Consider the following 27113-nt stretch of genomic DNA (forward strand, 5'->3'; position numbering starts at 1 on the left):
TTACATAGAAGACTATTTTGTAAGATTTCAAAATCACATCTACTCTAGACTAACATCCTTACAACCCCTGTGCATGAAACACACAGATGGAGTTCGTTTGTCTTTGTTTAAATGGGGCAATGGTCACTGTGATTGAAGATTAAAATGTTTTAGTCAGAAGCTAGAATGGGTTAAATGAAAGTATTTTGTGCCATTAAATACGTAGTATCTGTGATCATAGGAAAGCAATGTTTCTATCAGAGGAGACTTAACAGCTTTACCCTTCCTATTCCTTGTGGCAGAGCATTGTGTGATGGATCCAACCTTGGCTACCACTGTCAATGCTAGAGACGGTTGAAATGAGCAAGCCTGGTTGTGTTTGGTTATCCTATGGTGACGATCTGTGTGTGGCATGGTCAAACACTCCAGATCACAGCATACAATCTGCAATGTTTTCATGCCAAATCACCACCCTAAAAAAAGGAGCAGGAAGCAAAGAAATTTCAACACAGTTTCTCCACAAAGATATATCGTTGACACAGCTGCACTGATATTCTTTACTCAGAGGTAAATGCATTTTGTGTCTTTCAATATTGCCCCTATTTTGTCAACTAATAACTCCAAGTACCTGCAAATTTGATTCATATTCACCCATTTAAACAGTGGAACCGACCAGATATAGTTTATTAAAATATGTTCATCAAAAACAATTTTGACTTAGTTTTTAAAAATTGGAAATACATTAAAAACTGTTACAGTGTCATGAGATTGCAAATATTATCTTCTGAAGTTATAAGAAGTAAAATTGTTTAGTAAAAACTGAAATATCTTAATTTAACCTTCACATACAAAAATATATTTTTCATTGCAACACTGAACAGTTAAGGCCACAACACTTGAAGGAGAGTTTGAAATACACAGATTTTGAAATTGCTTGTCAAAAATATATTAGCATAAATAAATATCAAAACTGGTCGTACTATTCAAACCAAATAAAACATATTATTAATTGATATCTTCAAAAGTTTATCAGAAACTTTCCTTCAGAAGTCATAATGTTTTTCAAGTATAAATTACAATGTGCTTAGTACAATGTTCTTGGTGATCATGAAAACATACATAGATATTTATAGTATTGTACAAGATTTTGATCTTCTTTCCCCATTTGGGGGTGAAGTATCCTGATGATTTTGCCCCATGTGGCTCTGGTTGGCATCTTTCTTATTGCTTTTGAAAGCGATTTGATCTCTTATTGGTTTTATCTCTGGGAGTGGCTCATTATTACTCTGCTTACTTTTGTGACTCGTCAATGCCATCCTTTTAAAGAGGAAAATCTAAAAAAAACCACACACACAAAGAATTCATTTCAGTAAGTGAAATATTCACTTTACAGTATTTAGGGGGTATAATTTCCAACAAGTCTTAACTTCATCTCATCACATCTTTATGGGGCACCACAAGTACAATGGTACATTGTTAGCATCCATCAGCCATTTCTCTTTTACCAATGGCAATCGTGATTCCTTCCTAAAACAAGACCTTGCAGGGTTTAACCTTCAACACTATCACTGCCTTGGTAATAAATTATCATTTTTCTTCGAAGAATAAATTTAGTATTTCACTTTGTTGTGTTATAAGAGGAAAAAAGATGAAAACTAGGATATTCTGGCGGAGGACGACATACCTCCCCATTCCTGTACATCAGAACTTCTAGCAAAATGTTAGTGCTGCCAAATGATGGCAGCGAGAACCGCAGGGGTCTGAGTAGGTAGTTGGATATATGGATCTCCTGCTCAGGGGAGGCCAGGGCTGCAGATAGGTAGAATATAGATAGTAGATGAAGAGATGAAAGTAGACCCTATAACCCAGGGTTTCCAGGAGAGTGGAAGAGAGAATAGAAGGAAAGGGACTGAGCAAGAGCCAAGTGTGAGAGGTTGGCAGAGGATGAGGAGCCAGCATTGGGAACTGAGCTTTGTAGAAACAAAATCAGGAAAAAGAGGCAGCTCAGAAGTTAGGGGAGAAAAATATATCAAGAAGGGAGTGGCCAACAGAACATGCAGAAGAGATCAAGGAAGATGACGACTGACAAGTTCCATTTGATTTAAGCCCTCTGAGGATTTAGCCAGCGACAAAATAGGATTCTTAAAGACTGACAACACAAATAATGATTTTGACAAGATGCCAAAAACAAAAAACAGGTGAGGACTTGCCTCCTTCAGAAATCAAAATGGTATACTAACAATAGTTTACCTTAATTTATCCTTAAAGAATGGAAGAATTAAAGTAAAAAGTCGTAACCCAAAAAGTCAGAGCCTAGAAAAAGGGTCTATGGACTAAAATGGGGGAACTCCTGTTCCTGCTATTGTGGAGGAATACATATCTTGAAAAATTCTGCCACTACAAAATACCAAGAAACGCTGAACAAGTATAAAAAATATAATTTTATAACGTGTAGGTAAGTTCACAAAAAATGAAGCGAAATCCCTGTGGGTTAAAAAATGAAGAGGGAGCAGGAAGCCTCAGAGGTGAGTGAGCATTTTTTTTTTGTGAGGAAGATTGGCCCTGAGCTAACATCTGTCACCAATCCTCCTCCTTTTGCTGAGGAAGATAGGCCTTGAGCTAACGTCTGTGCCCAACTTCCTCTATTTTGTATGTGGGATGCCGCCACAGCATGGCTTGATGAGTGGTGCCTCGGTCTGTGCCTGAGATTCAAACCTACGAACCCCAGGCTGCCAAAGCGCAGCACATGGACTTAACCACTATGCAACCGGGCCGGCCCCTGTGAGTGAGCACTGAAATGGCATTTACTGATCTCATAACTTACACCCTTGGGTTATAACAGATTTGATCTCACAAAATATGGAGAATTGGAACTGAGACCCCTACATAAAGTGAGGATCCTCTAAGGACTATGCCCTTAATGTAAGTCCACCTACAAACATTGGGAGATAACAAAATAACAGGCCTCTTTCGGCCTAGGCTTTGAGTGAAGGAGAACAATGTTTTCCTAATGTGAGTTTAGGGTTCACATTTATATTACTGGTGGGGGTGGGATACCCTTAACTGAGAAATTAACTGAAAGAGGTCCTGGAATGGTAACATCCAGGGGGGCTACCAGAAGCTAATACAAATTTTTTATGGATGGACTTAACCTAACCTAAGCCTTAAAGGATTTCCACAAAACGTCACAGTAAAACATGAACTCACAATCTAAATTTCAAAACACATATGGAAACAAGACAGTATTAGTAAGTCAGCCAAAGCAACAAACAGGTTTAGGCTCCTAAGGATGTCTGACATGAGAGTAACTAAATACAGAATATAAAATAAGTATGCTTAAATTATTTAAAAGACTAGAATAAAAAACATGAGCACAAAACAAGGTATTAGCTTTTAAAAGATCAGATTGATTTGAAAAAGAATCAAAAGAGAATTTTACTTTTAAATGTGAAAAGTATAATCATTGAAATTAAAACTCAATAGGTAGGTTAAATAGCAGATTAGTCTCAGCTGAAAAGAAAGTGAAATAGATGAAAGCTCTGAAATTCCCCCGAATATCACTTAGACATTGAAAATAGGAAAGTAATATTAAAAGACGTGGACAACAGAATGAAAAGTTTTATTATATCAGAGGTTCAAAGAGGAAAGGGGAAATATTCAAATATATAATAAATGAGAATTTTCTTAAAATGATGAATGACATGAATTCCCAGATTCAAGAGTCACAATAAATTAGAAGAAAGTTAAAATAAAATATTCACACCCAGGCATCTCATAGTGAACTGAAGTACATCAAAGACAAACAATGTAAAAAGCAGCCAGAGAGAAATGATAGATTATATACAAAGTTATCAGCAATTATACTAAAGCAAATTTATTAATAGCAACAATGGGAGCAGATACTAAGAGAAAATAACCATCAACCAGCCATACTATCACTCATTTTCAAGTGAACAGAAACTGAAAAAGTTAACTACGAAAGAAATCTCTGACAGGAACTTCCAAAGGATTTCTTCAGGAAGAAGAGAAAGGATTCCAGAAAGGACATTTGAGATGTAAAAAGGAATAGTGAGTAAAGAAAGTGGTATAACAAATAATAATAACATTTGATTGGTGAGGTTAAAAAAATTAATATACTGGATACAATAACATGTAAAATGGGAAGGAAGGAATGATAGAGAAACTTCTTCTAAGATCCTGGTATTATTTGGAAAAACATAGGAACATTGATTAGCTTTAGATTTTAGGTATGCATGTTAAAAATTTAAAAGACAAAATCCAGCTTATAGGCCATTTACAAGAGACACATCTAAAACACAAGTAAATGTATAAGAATGAAAAAAGATATATCAGGCAAATGCTAACCAAAGGAAAGCTAGTACAGCTATATTAATATCAGATAAACTTTAGCATTTTTAGGGATAAAGAATACTATAAACAGTAAGATGATAAATTTAAACCTAACTGCATCAATAATCAAGTTAAATATAAATGGTTTAAATGCTCCAATTAAAAGGCAGAGATTTTGAGTTAGAAAAAATAGCAAGAACCATCTATATGAGGTACATATCAAACACACCTCAAATATAAAATCACAAATAGGTTAAAAGTAAAAGGATAGAAAAAGATATACCATGATAACTCTAATCAAAAGAAAGCTAGAGTGGCTATATAATATCAGACCAAGTAGATTTCAGAGCAAAGAATATTATCGGGGATAAAGAAGGCCATTTCAGCATGATACAGGGGTCAATTAATTAAGAGAATATAACCATCCTAAACATTACAGAACCTAATAAAAGCTTTAAAACGCATGAAGCAGAAACTAACAGAAGTACAAGGAGAAACAGACAAATCCACGATTATAGTAAAGAATTTTAACACCCCCCTCTCAATAATAGAAAGAATAAGTAGACGGAAAATCCAGAAGGATAGAGAAGACTTGAAAGACTATCAGCCAACTTGACCTAACTGACACTGCTAGGACACTCTACCCAATAGCAGCATTCTTCTCAACCTTCTTCTCAAGTGCACATGGAACACTTAGCAAGAGAGACCTGATTCTGGGCCATAAAACACGTCTCAGTAAATTTAAAAGGACTCAAGGGAGGGGCCGGCCTGGTGGCACAAGCAGTTAAGCGCGCGCGCTCAGCTGCGGTGGCCTGGGGTTCGCCGGTTCAGATCCTGGGTGCGCACCGATGCACCGCTTGTCAACCCATGCTGTGGCAGCGTCCCATATAAAGTGGAGGAAGATGGGCACGGATATTAGCCCAGGGCCAGTCTTCCTCAGCCAAAAGAGGAGGATTGGCAGATATTAGCTCAGGGCTGATCTTCCTCACACACACAAAAAAAATTTAAAAGGACTCAAGTCATACTAAGTATGTTCTCCAATCACAATATTATTAAATTAGAAATTAACAACAGAAAGATCTCTCGAAAATCTCCAAATATGTTGAAATTAAATAACTCATTAGTCAAAAAAGAAACAAGGGGAAATTAGAAAGTGTTTTGAACTAAATGAAAATGAAAATACAACATATCAAGTACTTCAGAGGAAATTTGTAGCATGAAAAAACTGTATTAGAAAATAAGAAAGGTCTCAAATTAGTGACCTCAACTTACAAGTTAAAAAAGTAGAAAAATAAGAGCAAATTAAATCCAAAGTAAGTAGAAGAAAGGAAATAATAAAGATTAGAGTGGACATAAATAAAATAGAAAATACAGAAAAATCAATGAAACCAAAAACGGATTATTTGAAAAGATCAACAAAATTGATAAACTTCTAACCAGTCAATCGGTGAATAAAAAACAGAAGACATAAAATAAATCTGACAAAATATGTGCAAGATCTATACACCGAAAACTATAAAACATTGCTAGAAATTTAAGAAGATGCCAATAAACGGAGAGAAATGTCATCTTCATGAATTAGGAGGAGACTTAATATTGTAAAGATGTTAATTCTTCCCAAATTAATCTGCAGATTCAATGCAACCCCAATCAAAATCCCAGCAGACCATTTTTTTTTTCAGTTAACTGACAAACTGATTCTAAAAATTCGTATGGAAATGCAAAAGGTCTAGAATAGCCAAAACAAGTTTGAAAAAGAACAAAGTTGGAGGACAAACACTTGCTGATTTCAAGACTTATTATAAAGCTACAATAATCAAGACAGTGTGGTACTGGCACAAGATAAACAGATTGAAGGAACAGAATACAGAGTCCAGAAATACGCTCACACACAAAAAGTCAATTGATTTCTGACAAAGGTGTGAAGGCAATTCATTAGAGAAAGGGTAGTCTTTCTTTCAACAAATGCTGCTAGAACAACTGGATGTCCATATGCAAAAAAAATGAACCTTAATCCATACCTTCACCATATAAAACATTAACTCAAAACAGACTATTACTCAGCAATATAAAGGAATGAACCATTGATACATGCACAGGTGAATCTCAAAACAATTATGCTGAACAAAGGAAGCCAAAACAAACAAAAAAAAAAGAGTACATAGTGTAGGATTTCATTTATATAAAAATCTAGAACTTGCAAAATAATGTATGATGACAGAAAGCAGATCAGTGGTTTGCTGAGGATGGCAGAGAGGTGGAGAATGTAGACAGGGATCACAAAGAGGCACAAAGAACCTTCTGCCAATAATGGCACTGTTCACTCTCTTGATTGTGATTACGGTTTCATAGGTGTATACATATGTCAAAACTAATCAAATTATATACTTTAAGTATGTGCAGTTTATTATATGTCAATTATACCTCAATAAAGCTATTTTTAAAAAGCAAGGGAGTAATTATTGGGTGGGCATGAAAGGCACTGTCTCGGATTTTAAGCCTGGGAAAAAGTGACAGTGACAGGAGACCATAAGTATAATTTACCTCACAATATAGAGTAAAGCTAACTGCGTGCTTGAGGCAAACATGCTGAGTTGTAGTTGCAATGGTGAACAAAGCGTAGCATCAGAGAAAAGGTAGTCGCCAAGAAAGGTAAGAATCCACAGGCATACTTTTTGGTGGAGAGATTCTCATCTCAGCCTCTTTTATTTATGGCAGTGACAATGATAAGAATCTACTGACTGTGAACAGGTATGGGGAACTATCCAGGGAATCAGCCATGTTCCAGCTAGTTTCTGAGGGAAGGCACTGGATCTTTAACCTCGGTATCTGCAGCTTCTAGCCTTGTGCCTGGCACATAAGAGGTACTCAATTAATATATGCTAAATAAATACACGAATGAACTAATTCCATGATGGAAAGAAATTATTTTTAATAGCTGAAAAGCTTATTGCTTTTTTTCATTAGCTTACTTAGGTAGAAATTAAGCCAATAAGGCATTTTTCTTAGTCGCTAACTGTGGATTCAAATAATCAGCGCTGACTACAGTTTGGAAAAGCAATATTCGGTAATATCCATATATAACAATCACCTACCTACCAAAAGACCTCTGCTGTCAATTAAAATCATAGGTCCTAACCTCGCTATCTGAAACATTTAAAATCATCAAAACAAAAGTCAATAGTGAATTCTGTCTTATAGACACCAAGAGTGCAATTCTTTCTTTTCTTTTTTTTTAGATTATCTTTGGAGTGTCTGTCTAAATGGGGGGGGACACAAAATCTCAAACCCATGTTTATTTTGATATGAGTTAATTCATCCTTTATTTTCCAAGATTTAAAAACAGTTTGACATGTTTGGCTTGGAGGTGTAAATAGGTTAGAGAACTGTAGATAAAAAAATTGTCATGTGGGAATGATTGGAAAAAAACTCATCCAAATCATCTATTTCCTTTTTAAAATATGTAGAATAACAGCATATTCTTTAAGTAGGAAATATATGTATTACTGCTTGACTTTTTAAATATAATTTTCATTACTTTTTGTTTCTCTACTTTAACCAAGGAAATATGTATTTACTGAAATATATTTTTACATTAGGTATAAAAGAGGATTTAAGCAGAATCAAAGTTTAAGACTGAATTCTTCAGTCTGGCACTTGCAGCCATCTGTATCCTGGCCCAGCCTCACTTGTGTCCTATCCACTAGCACTGGCACTCGAGCTCCTGGCTCGGCCAGCTTCTACAGGCGCTTGCCACTCTGCCTTCCTTACGGCATTCCTTCCCTCGGCTCAGCCCTCTCTCTGGTCCTGTGTACCCAAATCCTACCACCCATGGGCAATGCTGAAGACAGGAGAGCCTGAAAAGGTCCTAAAACTGGACCACGTATTCTAGAATATGCATTTTCATTTGGTCAGAGGGTGTTTGCTTCACTTCACTTTTTCTCTCCTTAGGTTCTTACATCTCCTGACTCCTTTACTTTTCATCTTCCTCCCTCATACTTGATTTTCTTTTCCAGAGTCGTTTTCTGAGCTCTTATAATTGGAAAAGGTATTCACAGGAATGTTATGAAGCATAGTAGAGTATCTGTTAAATGTTCTGTTCTTCTGGACAGAGAATCTAAATCAGAGTTCCTAAACCCTGATCAAATGTTCTGACAATACATATGTTATAATTCTAAGAAGGATAATAATGCCAAAGTGTCCTTTGAGCCAGGTCACAACTATCTTTGGGGGATAAGAATCCAAATTTATAAGATAATTTTTATAAAGATAAAAATGGTCATGAAGTAATTTTTAGTAAAAGATAACAATATGGGGATCTAGGCCAAAATAATTTTTGAAATTTATGAAGTAATTCTGAAAGAAATTTCAGAGTGGCATATACCTCCAAAGATGGCAAAGACAGGCTGTTTACTACTCTAAAGGCAGCTCCTGGTTTTACCTTCATCCTTTCCTCTTTCTTACTCCCTTACATTTTACAATTCATTGTCAACCAAAAATATTTCTGAGCATTTACCATGTACTAGGAACTATGCTAAGCGCTAAGGATACACTGGAAAGCAAAACAGAAAATAGTTTCTAAAGTGTGTTTTCTAGGCACAATCATCTTTATATTTTCATTTATCCTCTCTATTTCTTGGCTTTGCTTTACTCTCTTTTAGACACTCATGATTATTATACTCTTATAATTTAAGCAATAAAGTTCTTTTATGTATCTTTTATTATATGTTGAATCAGCATAAATGGGATGATTGAAAGGAATATGCTATTCAATTTTGGCAGAGCAACGTGACTCATAATTGAAAGTCCAATAAATAAATAAATATGCACGTTAAAAATGCAAAACATCACCTGAAATTCTTCACATGTTTTAGGACATAAAAACTCATACAAAAAGTAGAAGGAATAATTCAATACTTTGGTCTAAACATTAAAATGAAAAATTCATTTCACTTACCTTCTTTGATTTTTTTACGTCTTTACTTGATGTTGATTCACTATATTCCAGGACTTGTAAAGAACTGCTTTTTGCATGATTATGCATGCTTCCTATAATAGGATATATTTAGAAATATATTTTCTAACTAATGAGAAAAAGAAAAGTCCTGATGCTTCAGTGAAACTCTATCAACTCTGAATTATGGGGTAATACTAAAAGAACGTACCACTGGAGTAGTGGACAGGTCTACACTGCATAGTTCCTGAAAAACTATGTTAAGACAAAAAGCCCAGAATGACCTGACCCATGTTGTAAATGTTTAGACGACCAGTACCCAAATAGAGCTATAAAGGTAACAGTAAATATTAGGGAAGACTTCTGTAAAATATAAATTACCTTTTTTTAAAATAACCTAGTTATAATTAAATTCTTTGTACTCAAATGGACATATTTTTTGGTGTTTCAAATTAATCCACAGGTTATATAGTGAAATAATGATCTTTAAAGTATACTCATGAAGCATATGCATTCTTTTAAATTTATATTATCCACTACTTAAATCTCATATTTAACTTCTTTTTAACACTTTAGGCTACATGCTAAGAATATTTAGAGATGATAACTATTTTAATATTTTGCTTAACATATTCTAAAACTTACTACTCTTTCTGCAGAAGTTAGAAGGAAAAAAGTATTAAGGGAAATATTCCTTCTTCTGCTTAAGTTCAGATCAGATATCCACTATTATGACAGTTATTTTTAATGAGAACACAGTAAAAAGCACACTATGATGTGGTAGTGTGGAAACATAATACAGGGGTCATATTGCAAAAACACAGAGATTTGGGTGTAGAAAATGTAGGTCTTAAGGGTAATCACAGTCTTGGCTATTCTGTGGCACCTGTTCTCTGACACCAACAGCTAGACTTGGGGAAGGATTCCTCTTAAATGTCCATGGTAAGATCAAAGACTCAGGTCTGAGCTCTGGGGGAAATACCTAGATGGCCTGCTGCGGCTCCAGGCCACTCTGGTCATCACCAATGGGGTCTGGCAGCGCTCACCAGAGATATAAATCGAGATTTGAGGCAAAAGCTCAGCTTAATACTATTGATTGAAAAGAAAAAAAAAAGCTAGTAAAAAGGCTGTCCTAAACTACTTAACACTGACACATGAGAAACATGAGTAATGTGAATATTTTTATGTGAAGAAGCTGTGGTGATTAACAATGAGAACAAATAAGCCTGTCACATATTTCATAGCTTACTATTAGGGTCATGTGACAGTAAAAAGGATAAAACAGAATACGTGTGTAAGCTATAATTACTCAATTACAGCATATACATGCATATATATGTGTGTGTACATATGTATGTACATTATGTATCTAGCCCTTTTAAAACTATGCTTTTGAAGTCAAACGTGCTCACACCTTTTGGATTTTCATTGTATTCATGAAGGGCCCATTCCTCTTGGTTGGATTTTTCACCCTATAAACAATAAAAAAACAATATAATAAATATTTTGCATTGTATTTATAAATGAAGACGATATAATTATATAATGTAATAAAAAACATATTTGTGCTGTGCTAGAAAACCTAGTCTTGGTTTTAAGTAGGGTTCCAGAGCTGGGTGACAAAATAAACAAGTGACAATTACTTCACTTTGCTGGGCTCTTGCCTTAGATGCTGAGTGATTACTAATGTCCCTCCTAACTTAAAATTGTATGATTAAAAAAAATCGTATGATTCAAGGAATCTACTCAAAGAAGATTCAGGAACATTAATTGGTATATGAATTAGCTCAACATTTTAGAATGTCAAATTAGAGTTTAATGAATTCTATGTTAAAGAATTTTAGGGACCACCTTAACTGGAACTCATAAATGTTACTTATAAACAGAATCTTCCTCTCTGTCTGAAAGAAAACGGTAACTGCTAGAACATTTTTTTTTCTGTGAGAGGAAGGAGTCTTGGATAAAGAAGGAATCAAGAAAGAGAATGAACTCTATAGCACAATACCATTTTGTGAATTACAAATATATGCACACAAAACAATACATGTTTTATAAGTACACATTCAAAAAAAGGACAAGCATGTTTCAACAGTTGTCTATGTTAGGGAAAGGGGAATGGGACTAAAAGAGAATCAATTTAAATAAAGAGAGAGGAGCCTTGCACAGACCAATGACGATAGTGTTTCATTAACGAGAAGGTATGATTAACTCAGTGTTCTGAGCAAAAGGTCCAAAAAATGAAAATGAAAATGAATCAATACAGTGTCATTCAGTTTCGGATTCTGAATTCCATACCTCTGAAATTAGTCCAGATCAGTGTTAGCAAATAAATGATTTCAAGCCTACCAACTATCTCCTAGCAGAGTCACTCTTGGGCAAAACTGCCAAATAGAGAAGATGTTTTTGGCATCCCTAGCTCCACTTTCAGGATGACTTTCTCTTCCTCAGTAATACCTCCTATACTTTCTTCTAGACTGCATCTGTGCAGAACTGATCACAACCTCAAACACTGCTGTGAACAACTTTCATTCTTCCGTGTAAATGTAAATACACACATGTATGCATGCACACACACACTTCTGTCACCAGTATAGGGCTCCTAACTTCGTAATTTCATCATTTCAAGGACGCAGTGCCGAACTTCTAAGTTCACCTCTCAACAGTGTACTATATTGCCCCATATCAGTTGATTTCCACTCTTGTGGGGAACAGAATGCTACCAAGAAGTGTGGAAAGAGTGCTAGAAACAAAGTGTGCCTGATTCATAAGTTTGTTAAAGCTTTTTATACAGCACGTGAACAAAGATTCACAGAAGTGTTTCTCCTCCCAAAGGAAGTTGTAATCTGCCCTCTGCAGGGACCAGGGGACTCGAACACTTGCTCTTAGGCAGGATCTCAGGATTTAAGCACATATCATCATACCTTTTCAGTGGTTGTCAATACCTTTTCAACTGAGCTGTCGTTGGTTTGACTGTGGTCATCTGCAGGAACACTTTTATTGTCTCTCTCAGCTTTCTTCTCGCCTTCCAGATATTCATCAATTCCCTCATCCATGTCTTCTAGTTCTTCATTTTCTGAAAATTCGTGATCCTGTGACAAAATTGATAATCAGGGAAGAGTAAAGATTTTCTTTTTTAAAAAATGGATTTGATATTGCTGTCATAAATAATTTATACCATCTCAAAGAACACACACAATATGAATTCAAATATCGACGTCAAAGATAAAATACTGCATAATCCATGCTGCATATCAACTTACTATATTACCAAGGATTTTATGCATGTTGCTCTATTTCAACATTGTCAATGACTAGGATTCCCAAAATTCTATTAGCACCTATGGCAATGTTAAAATGGAAAAAAAATTAAATATGCTTTCTGGGCTGTCTCAAAAGAATGCTTTTAAACTTTAGAGAAGTTAAAAAACTTTCTATCTACCGTAGCATTATAACATAACCATATCTATATATTATGATCATTTCCCGAAACATAGGGATTTAGAATCACTTTAGAAGTTCAATTCAGGTAAGTATAACTATTTACATTCCAGGAAAAAGATAAAAGGATACAGGCAGTTTAAACGGTTTGCTCTTGGTTATTTAAAGCAGAGGAAAAACAGAGAGAGGCAGAACTTAGTCCATCTGGCTCCTGTCCAGCTAGTACAAATTATAAAACAACCTGTCTATGGATTTGATAAAGTGATAGCAAATCATGTAATGCTTATTAAGTATAGGCAGAAAATATTAGTTTTATCCTTTATTCTATACTGAGATTTTTTTCTTTTGCAGTTTCATATTTTGGGTGGAATCCTGCTTATTTTTTGTCATTAAGAGATTAGACTCCTTACTGGATTTTCTTCCTATGCTTTTGACTTATGTGCTTCACTAAAGGTATAATGGCCCTTAAAATAGGTGAGGCAGAAAGTGATCAGTGCCATTCACTCCCTTGAAAAACGTTTTTACAAAGTTCACCTTGGCCATATTTGCCTCAGACCACATGCACCCTTTATATCCCTTCATCACTGAAACTAGCTTCTCGTGGTCACCCTCCTAGTGGCTGTCTGTGTAAGGATAAGCCTGACACTCCACAGAATCTTTAGTAGGTGGTTTGAAAACAATGCTTCTAATAATTAACCCATCTTTCTTCTGGCAAAAACATAAAATGTGAGAGCTCAGGCTAGAGAGAGAATGTTTTTATTTCACACCTTAGTAACAGATGTAAGTGGCATCCTCAGGCCAACAGCACTAAGGGTGTGGCCTAATAGCTTCCCACTGAGGACAAGCAATCCGGAAGTGAAACCTTGAGATTTAAAAGAGTTTCAGAAGTTACTCTGGGAGGGCTTGACTCAGGTCAATCAAAGGTCACGAGGCAGTGCACATGGAAGGGGAAAGCAGAAGAGTGGAACAGGATATCTGGGTAGACAGCAATATAAAAGGATGTGCTGCACGTTTAGGTTGGGTAGGTTAACTACAAGGTAGTGACTATTTACCAAGAACTTCTAAAGCTTTCTTTTTTTCGGCATGATTTCCCCACTAAGTGACTTATATTGTACATTGTGCCTAGCCAGATGCACATTACAGGTAGCTAAAATGATCAGAAACAACTTCACTTCGGAAGGAAATGGGAAGCAAGATTACTAGATTTAAGACTGATACCTGATAAATAGATATATTCATAAATGTACATAAATGAAGACCAACTAGAAAGAATAGTGCTCCTAAGACAGAGAATTTCAAACTCTGCCTGTCTAGCTCCCAGAGGAAGGGTCAATGAGCTGTGTTCCAGCAAAGTCATTACTTGGAGAGTTTGGCTAATCTAGCACCTGGGTCAATTCCAATCATGCTAGTTAACTAAGGTTATAAATGTAACCATAGGATATCATGTCATTATAAAAAGGAATATGGAGTTTTACCTTCTTTTAGAAGTAAGCAACACACTCATCTCTTTTATAATGAACTACAATTTTATTCATTAACTTTATGAAAATCTATAACAACGAAGAACTGTTGGGACTATATCATAATGTAAATTTGAGAAAGCTCTTATAAAAATGACATTTTCACTAGAAATCACATCAATTGCAGCACTTTGCATTATTAAGCACATTTAAAATTAATCTAGACACATCTGGGCAACTACTTTAAATCACATACAGCACTTACCTTCAAACCAAAACAATTTAGGAGAGATTGGCAGAATGCTGTCATTTTATAAAAAGAAAGGATAAAGTTTAAATACATTCTTTTCACCAGAACCACAAAAGATGTAAAGAGGTAGTCTGGAGTGGTCAGTGGAAATGCATCTTGTGTTAGGACCAAAGTAAAGAAGTGAACGGATCTGGCTCCCACAAAAGGACCCTTGTTTCATTGGCCAGACACAGCACAGGGAGGTGCAGGCTTTGGTCTGGCCCAGGGCAACACTTTTTACATTTCTTAAGGGAAATATCAAGAAACCAAACGTTCCTCATGAGCTTTCAGTTTGCTTAAGAATACAATTACATTGCATACTTCAAAAACTAGAGATTGAAGGGGCCGGCCGGGTGGCTTAGCAGTTAAGTGCGCGCGCTCTGCTACTGGCAGCCCGGGTTCGGATCCCGGGCGCGCAGCGACGCACTGCTTCTCTGGCCATGCTGAGGCCGCGTCCCACATACAGCAACTAGAAGGATGTGCAACTATGACATACAACTATCTACTGGGGCTTTGGGGGAAAAAAAAAGGAGGGGAATTGGCAATAGATGTTAGCTCAGAGCTGGTCTTCCTCAGCAAAAAGAGGAGGATTAGCATGGATGTTAGCTCAGGGCTGATCTTCCTCACACACACAAACACACACAAAAATAAAATAAAATAAAATAAAATAAAAACTAGAGATTGCTATCACAAGTCAGACTAGTGGTTACCCTGGGGGGGATGGGAAATGGCTGGAAGGAAGTTGAAGGGGAGCCTCTGGAGAGCTGACACTGTGCTTTTCCTTGATCTGGATGTTGACCACATGGGTGTGTCCAGTTTGTGAAAAATATATTGAGCTATATATGTATGAGATATATACTTTTCTGTGTGTGTTAACTTCAAAAGAGTTTTTTAAAGTTAAAAAAAAGACTTTAAAGCATAAAATTTTGTGCTACAATTCTGGATTCATGACATGCGTCAATGTCATATAGGGTAGAAAATGTTTTCCAAATAGGTTAATAGAACATAAAACATTATATCTAGGTCATATCAGGTGGGAAAGTATATATTTTAAAATCTCAATTTCAAGGTTTTTTTAGGACAAGAAGAGTTAACATGTAAGTTCATGTTTTAACTACACTAGAAATCACTGAGGCAGGAGTAGAGAGCGGGAAGGACATTACATACAAAGACCTAAGCACTGCTTTTCAAGTCTTGCTCCATTACTCATGGCCTCAGTTAGGAGCCTAATTAATGTACTTTACAGTCTATCTGTAACATGGGAAAATGACGTTAGCAACACCTACCTTGGAGGGTTTATATCAAGATTAAAAAGATTATTTACAGAGAAAATAACATGAACAAACAATAAGTATTTGTATATAAATATAAGTGATTTTCTAAAGACCGCTCCATAAAAAGTAAGATAGAATTCCTAGTGTGCTTTGAGGACTGTAGAAAAAGAAGCCTGGACACTTTTTGCCGTAGTGTTCCCAGATCTTATCACTAGAAAATAGTTTATTTAAAGTGTTCACTTATTTGTTCTACCCTCTTATACACGTCCCTTTATTCTCCGCCAGGAGCCCAGCAGCGAGGGAAGAAGGTGGGATGCCTGTCAGGAGCAGCCCTGGGATGGCAGGGAAGTGGAGGGGCGGCCTGGCTGGGCTGCAGGCCAGTGATGCCACAGGGCATGATGCTCCCAGACTCCCAGGTTTTCCTAGAGAATATCTTTCCAAGAAAAATATTTTTCAATGTAAAAATCTCCTGATATTTCAATGTTGGCAACTGATTCAAATGTTTTAAAAAAATCACTATATATACCAAACAAAATAAATCTGCAGGCCATATTACACCCATGGGCTGCCAGTTGTGACTTTCCAATTCTTGGCTTCTAATGATACTACTTTATCATCTGTAAACTTTTCCTTCTTTCTAGGTACCAGTCCCTTACTTCATTCCTAATCCTGTATTTTCACCACCAAATACATTCCAGTTTGACTCTGATAAGCAGGCCTGCAAAAATGACTGTAACGCTCAGGGTACAGAATATCTTGCTGGGATAGTTTTAGCCTCATTTTCCAGTTTTACTCTATCGTTTTCCCTTAGAAAATTAATTTTCCTCTTTACCTTAAACAAATGCAAGATCCATGATTGCTCTTTACGTGTGAATTTTTAAACTATTTTGATAGAAACTATTTTGGTAAAAACATTAGGACACAGGGAAATCTGTGGTCCCATGAGATTACTGATATCTACATTTTAGGCTAACCATGTGAGTGCAATCAGCCTTTCACCATGCTTCAAACATGGAGGGGCAGTATTTGGCTCATGTATGGTGTGTAATAGTAGAGTTTCACTCTATCTAATATTTAAGGGTTATCACATTATTGTAATCCATTTCATTCCCACTGATCTATTTCCAAAAGCCAATTTTTTGGGGGGCTGCTATGTTGTATTTAAACAAAAGTGAGGTTCACAGGACTAAACTCATGTACATCAGCCAGTGACTTGGAGACTCATGAGGGCAGCACTGCACCTGACTTGATATGATCAGAGAGGATAATTAGTGATACAGGTTACCATTTGCCAAGTACCTCTAACATGTTTCATGTGTTAACTAATTTAATTATCAAGAGACCCCTGCCTTTACTAAAAGAGGGAAATAAGAATCAGAAAGGTTAAAAAAAAAAAAAAAGCTTTTCCAGCTGTCCACACAGCTAATCAGTGAAGGTTCTAGAATTTGAACTCATGCCTACTGGACTCCAGAACCCATGTTCTTTCCCAACTTTGCCCAAATAATTTGAAGACCATAATGGTTTCCCTCAGAATTGTTTTTTTTTCCCTCACTGATATTTAAAGCACTGCAGACTCGTCTTTTTTGTTGATAAGCTCACTTCAATAACATCCTATTCTTATGTACCAATGTGCATAGTAATAGCACATAAAAATTTAGGATTTTTTCCCCCAGAGCACCAAAGTCTCTGGAATATACTTCTCCCTTCCTAAATTGAGAAATATGGCAGTAGCACTCTTTGTCTGATATTTATTTTTCAAAGTCTAGTTCTGATTCTATTTCTCTGCAAAGAAGACTTACTGGAGCTCACTCTTTGCAGGCAATCTGGGCTAAGTCTAGGCCCTCTGCTGGGCCTCCACTCCTCCTTCTTCCTTGGGTTGGGCGGCACCTCTCTTTCCTACAAAGTGTTCCTACTCCATCTCCTTCTCAGACTTCCCTTTCTCAACCTCCCCTTACCTACTGATGTTTCCCTGAATTCTGTCCTTAGTTCTCTTCTCTTGTCACACTATGAATGCTGCCTCTCATTCAACTCCACCCTTTTAACTGCATACATAAGCTGGTGATACTCAGCAGTCTCCCCTGAGCTCAAGATCCAGAGGTGTATCGGCCTGCTGAACATCTCCTGGATCAACAAGCCTCAAGCGGTCTCCCAAACCTGCCTCTACTCCTCTGGTCTCAGTCTTGGTGTATGGCACTCTTTCCACCCAGTTCTCCCGGCCAGAGCCAAGACATGCTTGGCCTTTTCCCTCCCTTCAAGTTACATCTCTTTACTAAGCCCTCCAATTCTATCCCTAAATCTCTCTCTCAATACATGTCCCCAACTCTCCATCCCTACTGTCCTAGTCCGGCCCCTCTTCAGTCTCTGCCTGGTCTACTGTAAACTGCCTCCTAACTGGTATCCTGACTCTGCTCCCACTCTCTTCCAGTCAACCCTCCCTATTGCTGCCAGAATGATGTTACAAAAGCCCAAGTGTGATCATCTTACTCTTGTTTACCATCTTTTACAGACACCTAGGCCCTTTGCCTCTCTATCCAGGACCAAAGAATACTCTAGGCTGCAGTCACACCAAAAGACTTGCATGGTTCCCATCAGCCTGGAAAGCCCTGCTGCCCGCCTTGCCTGGTTAGGTTTTGCTTTTCATGACTCAGTTCACGGTTCACCATCGCTCCTTGGAAGCCTTTTCCTAGCCTTTCTCTGCGGCAGCTGAAGTGCAATTTCTGTAGCACTCTATGGCACTGGTAAATTTTCCGGTCAGCCTACAGAAATAGCCAAGAGTTCCTTGAGATCAGGAGCCATATCTTACTCTCTGCATACCCAAGGCACAAAACCATTTTCTTCTTATTAAGAGATTTAATGGAGGAAAGCCATAGATTTGTTTTCAGATCATATTTTTATATTTGGGCAGCCCTGGCTAAGAACATGGGGGTATCAGGAAACAAAAGGGCACTGTTAAGCACTAGCTAAGGAATAGTCATAGGAACTCTTTTTACCTGGTGTTCTTTCAAGAATTCTAGACCTACCTAACATTCCTGACAGGTAAGAGGGCCACAGGAGGTTGACTGTAAGCAGCCCTCACTTCTTGAGATTCATCTGATTTGAGGAAGCTTCTGTTCTCATTTTTGGTGCTTGGTACATAAATATTTGTTGAATGAATATGTACCAAATACTAAGGTGTTGGGTACTAGGCATATAATATCACATTTAATTTTCACAATGGAAAGAATGAAGGAAGGAATTACAGCACCTTCCTCCATGGTAGAATTTTATTTTTAATATATATGTATACAGAAAGTTTATCTCTATAGTGAAATAATAGAAAATGTTTCGATTGCACTCACCTCGAGTGCTGCTGTTCAGCAGCAGTAGATGGTTCTGTGGTACTCCTTTGTAGCTTACCTTAAAGTATTTTTCTGCCAGAGTCCTCATTTGAAACTTTAACTCAATTCTACATACACAACTCACACTTGCCTCAGAAATGATCACTGATAAACTACAGTAAAAGCTTGATCAAACAGCAGATGGGAACTATAAAGAATGAACCAATTAGTCCAGACTTTTTAACCAAATATTAATTCAGGTCTCAAAATGACTATGCCAGTGTTCTTTTGACCAGAATACTATGCCTGCATGAATTACTGCTTCTAAAAGAGCACAAAAAAAATTTGGCCAGGGGAATGTGAAGAAATGCTGTTTAAAAAAGATTATCTAGACCAGTTCAAATACTGAGATGGGCATATTTTAAGAACATCATTTCAGTATTGCTGGCTGATTTTCTCTTTGGTGGAAGATGAATGTCCACACCTTTAACATTAATAACTTGAGTTTAAGAGTTTCTCATCTCCTTGGAGGTTTTTCCTTTATGAACTCCATTTCTGTCATCCACCTTATTTAATCATTTTGTCTACTTTTTAAATAACCATTTTTTGCACAAGAATTAACAAAAAAGTATTAATTCAATTCTACTAACACTTAATGAATGTGGTAGAATTTGGTAGAACATTGCAATGCCAAAATCAGCATATTTGGTTAGTTAGGGGAAGCTACCAGAGATCCTTGCAGCTAAGACAAAATTTACAATAGTTCCTAAGGATTTCTTCACTTCATATTCTAGTCTTTCTCCTCATATTCTTTCTCATTCATGGAGAACCAAATGTGTAAAGAATTCAATTAGACAAAATTCACAGGAAATTTAACATCAAAATCCTCCTTGATAAAAAAGAAATCCCTCACGTCCAAGATATGGAACCGACTAGGGAAGGAACTCAGTTGAAAAGGAAGCTATGAATAAAAAACAATCAAACTAGCCACATCACATTCAATGAAAATTTTAAGGAAAGACTGAAATTACTCTAGTGGAAATCTAGCCTCTCTAAAATTCGATATCTAATATTAGTTTATCTTTTCACAAACAATTAATGACCATATACATTTAATTTTTATTTTACTTGAAACATTCTGACAAGCAGCAAACAAAGAATTACAGAATAGTCAAGAAGAATACATCGAAGGCACATAAGAGATACTGGGAAGGAAGGTTCTGACAGTATAGTTAAAGCTCAGAAATTAAAGTAGTTCAGAAATACAGAATTACAGAAGACAAAAGATGTTAAAGCTGTCATAACTTAAGAACAATATTTTATAAAAAATTAAATTTTAAAGTGTAATTTTTCTTCCTTGAAAAATTTCTTATGCAAATAACAAACATGATAGAGTAAACCAGTCTGTTAGAATGAAAGAATTTACGAGTTACAAGGGGCTATAGTTATCCTATCATCTATCTGATCCACTTCATTTTAAAGATGAGGAAACTGAGGCCCAATGGGTAACTTTGCCTGGCCAATAAATACTCAAAGTTTTACATACTTCCCGAATATACATTTAAGTTAATCTCCATTTCATTAGATATACTGCCATTTGCCTAGACAGTAACTAAAAGAGATTACATTATTAGGCCCTAAGCTCTGAACCCAGCTGTCACCTGGTAGATTGTTATAAAAAGGACACATAAAAAGTAAAAAGACAGCACTATTTTTTTAATGTGAATTCCTTATTTTAGCTTTAGAATACCATCCATTCTTTTAAAATTATTTTATGTGGTAGGAAAATAGTAATCATAGACTGAAAAAAATTGCAGTAACATATTGATAAGAAATTACGTTTTTATAGCCCTTAAGGATCTGTGCCATTTTTAAAGGGACTGATTTGTATACACAAAGAAAATACTCCTACAATACACTCCTGTTTCCTAAATCTGTCCTTAATGAGGAACATATAATGTTAATTATCTGCTATGACCTTTTGATATTTTCTACTTATAGATTTATAATTTGGAGGAAAAATACACCAAAACGTTACTTTAAGAGGAGCCAAAATTTGCCAGTGCCTTGTGTTGTATTTATCCGTCAGTATTGTACCACATGTAAAGTAACCATGACATAAAATCAATTTAATAACATGTATTGAGTGCCTATTATGTGTAAGGCATTCAAATTGTTTGGCTGGACATAATCAGGTCAAATTTAAAGTTTGTTACTTCAATTCCAGATAATGTGGTAATACATTATTCCAGAATTTTTTTGAATCTGGTGGCCCATTTTCTAAAAGTTGTTTTGACTGCACTGGCATTTTGAACCTCTGTACTTCATGCTCTTTTCTCTTTCCCTCTGTGTTAGTAATAAACTTTTTTGGATATGCTTTATCTTTGTCATATTTCACAGATCCTTTCATTGTGCTCACTTTGTTGAACTCTTTTCCTTCACCCTGTCTTCCCTGCCTTTTACTCTCTTCAGCACCTGTCTCCTGGTATTTTCCCTCCTCTTCCTCCTTGTCCTCCTGTTCGCCTCTCCTCCTGTTTTCTTCATCTTCCCTCTCCCTCACTTCTCCTTCCTTCTTTTCCCTTTCCTCATCTTCCCCCTCTCCTTCCTCCTCCCCCTCTCCTTCCTCCCCCTCCCCTTCGCCTTCCTCCCCCTCCCATTTCCCTTCCTCCCCCTCCCCCTCTCCTTCCTCCCCCTCCCATTTCCCTTCCTCCCCCTCCCCCTCTCCTTCCTCCCCCTCTCCCTCTCCTTCCTCCCCCTCCCCTTCTCCTTCCTCCCCCTCCCCTTCTCCTTCCTCCCCCTCTCCTTCTTCCTCCTCTCCCTCCCCTTCCTCCCCCTCTCCTTCTCCTTCCTCTCCCTCTCCTTCTTCCTCCTCTCCCTCCCCTTCCTCCTCCTCTCCTTCTCCTTCCTCTCCCTCCCCTTCTCCTTCCTCTCCCTCCCCTTCTCCTTCCTCTTCCCTCTCTCCTTTCTCCCCCTCCCCTTCTCCTTCCTCCTCCCCCTCTCCTTCTTCCTGCTCCCCTTCTCCTTCCTCCTCCCCATCTCCCTCTCCTTTCTCCTTTTCTTCCTCTTCCTCTCCTTCTCCTTCCCCCTCTCCTTCTTCCTCTCCCTCACCCTCTCCTTCTTGCTCCTCCTCCCCCTCTCCTTCCTCTTCCCCTTCTCCTTCCTCCTCCTCCTCTCCTTCCTGCTCCTCCTCTGCCTCTCCTTCCACTTCTCCTTCTTCCTCTTTCCCTTTTCCCTTCTCCTCCTCTCCTTCCTCCTCTTCTCCCTCTTTTCCTCCTTCTTCTTCCTCCTCTCCTTCCCCCTCTCCTTGCTCCTCCCCTTCCTCTTCCTCCATCCTTTTGTTTCTTTTCACCTCATGGCCTTGTTCCCTCTCCTTTTGTTCCTGTTCCTCCTCCTCTTCTAGGTCTTTCTCTCCCTTACCCGGGCTCTCTATTTCTCCTTCTCCCTTGTCTTTCTCCTCCTTCCCCTCCTCACTTCGCCTCTGTTCTGCTCCTGAATTATCTCCTCCACCTTCAGGTGCATCCTCTGCCCCTTCCCCTGACTTTCCCTTTCCTTCACTCACCTCTGCACTGTCTGTAAGGTCATCTGACAGGATCTCTGCTTCCTCCTCCTCTTTTCCTCCAGGGACCTCCACATTTGCCTCATTTGCCTCTATTTCTTCCTCCTCTATTCCACTTCCTTCTGAATCCTCTGCTCCTTCCCGTTCCTCTGGGATCTCTGACAAGCTACACTTAAAATCATATTTTTCCATGAATTTGGACATTTTGCATTCAGTCGCTTCCTCACGTGCTTGTTCAATAAATTTTCTGCTATACCACAAGTTTTGGTCAATTTCCACTTCATCATCCTCTTTCTCTCCACCACTAAATTCTATGGACTCAGGCTGCTCGAAGCCATCAGCTGTACCCTGCTGACTTCCACTTTCACCTTCCAAGTAACTGTCTGGCTCCTCCACAGATTCTCTTTCACTGTCAAAGATCACATCTTGCTTGTTCCTTTTACTTTCCTTAACAAAATCTTTATTTTCTTCATCCTCAGTATTCATGTCTCTATTTGGTAAGTCATCAAAGAATACATTAACATTTTTAATATTCTCTTCACTTTTTCGTCTATCTTTCAGACCTGTCATTTCAGCCAGACCAGTTTCCTTCTGAGAGATTATTTCTTCTGCTTCTGAATCCTTCTGACTGTGTCTTCCACCACTTTTCTTTTCTATTTCTTTACCACCAGGTGGATAAACACCACGCTTATTTTCACGTCTAAATATCTCTTTTTGCAAACCCTGTGCACTGGTGTTGGACTGAGGCCCAGGCTGGCCTGAGTCATTACCTGTGTCCTCATCTGGAAATGCTTCCATAGTCATAGCTGCTTGAACCATGTATATTCCTTTTGCCAAAAGCTGTTTATATGCTTTCCCTTCTTTCATTTTTTTGGACATCTCTTCACTTTCATGTTCATTACTATCATCATTTTCAGTATGTGCTGTATGCTGCTTCAGTTCCTCAATTGTTTCTTGTTTCTGTAAATTTTTTGAAGTAATCGTCATACTACTATTAGTTGACAAAGGTAACTTATCTACTACAAAATACTCCAAGATTTTGCAGTATTATTAGTTTCACTAGGAGAATAAAAATGTCCAGTTTTACCAGACATTTTGCTCAGATTTTGTTTTTTTGGGGGGGATAATTTATGCCACTCTCAGTCTATGGTACATCTAATTTTGATTTAGTAACATGTATCTGTGTTTAACTTACAAATTCTTACTACCTGCCTTAATTTCGCCTTTACTCACAATACCATCAATATTTATTCTCTGCCCCTTTTCTTAATCTGAATCAATTCCTAGATATAATACATTTACACTGATTTTGCAAAATAGTTAGAAAATGTACACTTCTCTTGCATGCAGTGCAGTTCAGTTTAATTTTTTCTATCTTCTCTATTGTCTTAATTGTCAAATTTTGATTGGTCTTTTGATTCCATGAAATTTACAAAATTAAAGAATATAAATGAAAATATGAAATTTTAAAAATTGGAAAAAATGAATAGCGTATTTCTAGAAGAAAAAATCTGAAATGAAAACTACAAATGAAATCTTTTTATTGATATACTAAATAATAATGAATATATTTTTCTTTTCAAAACAAAATATTTGAGTTTACCCTCTTCCTTTTATCTATTATATTTTTAATTATAATAATTTGCATACATAAAAAAACCACTATGAGGAAAAAATACTTAAGGTAAAATTTAAGGTTTTTATAAAAACTATGAAATTAAACATTGAGATTTAAACGATATATTAAGAATATGAAAATAATTTCCAGCTGGACAAAACAAGGCAAAAATCAAATTGTCGACCTAAATTCAACAAGCTAGTGGGTTGAAATACTTGATGACTTTGGGTCTCTGGATAGTAAAACTTCACTAAATCAAGTTTTATAAATTGTGAGGAGTGCCAGGCCTAGGAAAAGGTAATTTTTTGCTGAAGAAATTATTAAAACAGCACAAGTTAAAAGTTAATGTATAGAAATACTAGAATAAATCTTTTTTTATTCACTAAGGTAGGCCTGGTAGGGCCTCTACTTAAAAGGACCATGTGAAGTGTAAAATATATATCAGTTTAAAAGGAAGTGCCTTCCATATGAAAGTGGTAGTTTAGACTGAAATTATCCAATATGGTAGCTACTAGCCACTTGTGGCTATTGAGCACTTGAAATGTGGCTGGTTCCCATTGAGATATGCTATAAGTAAAATATACACCACCTTTCAATGACTTATTAACATAAATAGAATGTAAAATATGTCATTAATAATTTTTATATTGATTATAAAAATGATAATATTTTACTTATATTGGGTTAAATAAAATATATTACTAAAATTAAAAAAAAATAAAAGGAAGTGTGTTCCTTTTCTGTTTGTTCTAGGTCCTATTCTTTAAAAAGTCATGATTCTTTCAAGAGCCCTAAGAGAGACCGAGGCCCAGTTGCCAAAAATGATTTCGAAATGTATGTGCCTTTATTTCCCTAGCACAATAAAGCAGCGCAGAAGAGGCAGAGTGCAGAGTCTAAGAGAAGAGGAAAGAAAGACATAGGAAAGATGTCTGCTTGGAAGTATAGTCAGTCAATAAGTGAGTCAACATTCACTGAGTTGCCACAACTGTGTGAGGAGAACAGCTCTCCTATATTCAAAAGGAATACTGTTATTCAGCACGCTTCTCAGTAAAATACAGATAAGACTAATGAGGATTGGCACTAAACTTTTATAATTTAGCAAGATTTATCTCGCATTTCAGTGACTTTGATTTTAAGGATTTTTAGCTTAACAATGTGGCAAAGGCACTATAAAAATAAATTTGATGTTTTCTATAGCCTTCTTCCTTCAATTTACATTTCTCCAATTTATTTTTCTAATCCCCAAACTCATCCTTTCACTCTACTGGTCTCAAAGCCAGAAAAAGCAAAGAATTTTAGGACAGGCCTTTATCTCTCCAGGGTTGTGAAAACCACAGACTATTCCTTCCTCTTGCTATTCATTTGTTATTTATTAAAGGTCTCTCTTTATCACTCATGTAGTTTCTGACTAATTTCCAAAAGTTTAATCTTTTTATGCTATCGATTCCTTGATAAATTAAAGCCCATTATAAGCATTGGAAAAGCAACTATCAAACATTTTTACAAAATTTTAGAGCTAGAAAAGATGTTAATATTATCCTGTAAGGTCAGCATAGTAACTCACCTAAAGTCTGAGAGCCACTCTGATAAACAGTAGCCTCTTCCAATACTTAAGAACTGTAATAATAATCTTTTGCCTTGATGGTAAGAAAGTATGGCTATTATGACTTGTTAGTGACTCCAAAGAGCAAATTTCAGCAATGAAATTCTGTCACTCCAGTTGCATCACAGAAAATACACACCAATAGAACAAGCCCCAATGGAGGCTATCTACATTGTACTCCTCTGTCTTCTAAATTCTCAAGTAAGCGAACGCTTACCTTTCTTATGTTCTTTCCAGAAAGCTTTCAAGAAAACAAAACAATTTAAACTGTTCTTACCCATCATAATGAAAATTACTCTCTATATTATACCTTTTGTTTCTGAATTGGCAATAATTTTAATGACTTGTCATTGGAATTCAGGCTCATCATATGTGTCTGAAATAAATAAAAAATATATGTTCTAAAACAGAATAAAGACTATATACATGATTATATATTTATGCAGTCTAAAAATATATATACACAAATAAAACAAAACAGTTCAGATAGTAATATAATCAACTCTCAATTGCATACTACTTATGTGAGGATCAAAATGAATTTTATTGTATAACCTATACCTCAATAAAGCTGATTTAAAAATAACAAAAAAATGAAACAAAAACAAAAACAAAAAGCTTTTCTCATGCATATAGCAGTATAGGAGTACATATACACACAGACACACACATACAAATACACGATGAACTAAAATTCAAATTTATATCTAGATAGATAAATAAGAGGGGCCAGCCCCATGGCTTAGCAGTTAGGTGCGCGTGCTCTGCTACTGGTGGCCCGGGTTCGGATCCCGGGCGTGCACCCATACACCGCTTGTCCGGCCATGCTGAGGCGGCGTCCCACATATAGCAACTAGAAGGATGTGCAACTATGACACACAACTATCTACTGGGGCTTGGGGAAGAAAAAGGGGAAGGAAAAAAAAAAAAGGAGGAGGATTGGCAATAGATGTTAGCTCAGGGCCGGTCTTCCTCAGCAAAAAAAGAGGAGGATTGGCATGGATGTTAGCTCAGGGCTGATCTTCCTCACAAAAAAAAAAAAATAAGAAAACCATTACCATGTTTAAGACATCAGTAGTTTCTCCAAGGCTTTCTAAATCTGCTGCTGAAGAAGTGTCTGTCTCCTTCCCTTTGGTCATTTTATCTTGAAAATAATCTGAATGATTAAAAGGAAAAAGAGAAAACCAGATTTCAATGGAAAAGTGAAACACAACTGGACAATAAACAGAAATTATTCTGTAATATAAAGTGCAGGTATAATTTTACGAAAGGTCC

At 36.7% G+C, this 27113-nt stretch overlaps 1 protein-coding gene across 2 annotated transcripts in view; it reads right to left on the reverse strand.

Annotated features, from left to right (window-relative positions):
• Positions 1 to 644: 644 nt before the first annotated feature.
• RPGR (retinitis pigmentosa GTPase regulator) overlaps positions 645 to 27113 on the reverse strand; it is a 52997-nt gene continuing 26528 nt past the window's right edge. Inside the window, exons 12-18 of one of the 2 annotated variants that reach the window (XM_058535642.1) lie at positions 26897 to 26994; positions 26149 to 26214; positions 22621 to 23577; positions 12205 to 12372; positions 10698 to 10755; positions 9287 to 9378; positions 645 to 1313 (exon numbers count right to left, since the gene is read on the reverse strand). In XM_058535642.1, coding sequence (XP_058391625.1) covers positions 1107 to 1313; positions 9287 to 9378; positions 10698 to 10755; positions 12205 to 12372; positions 22621 to 23577; positions 26149 to 26214; positions 26897 to 26994 — 1646 coding nt within the window. In that variant the 3' untranslated portion in view covers positions 645 to 1106. The remainder of the gene's footprint in view (positions 1314 to 9286; positions 9379 to 10697; positions 10756 to 12204; positions 12373 to 22620; positions 23578 to 26148; positions 26215 to 26896; positions 26995 to 27113) is intronic. The other variant, XM_058535641.1, reaches the window with a different exon arrangement.

The sequence above is a fragment of the Diceros bicornis genome, chromosome X (assembly GCF_020826845.1).
Source record: "Diceros bicornis minor isolate mBicDic1 chromosome X, mDicBic1.mat.cur, whole genome shotgun sequence".
Lineage (NCBI taxonomy): Eukaryota > Metazoa > Chordata > Mammalia > Perissodactyla > Rhinocerotidae > Diceros > Diceros bicornis.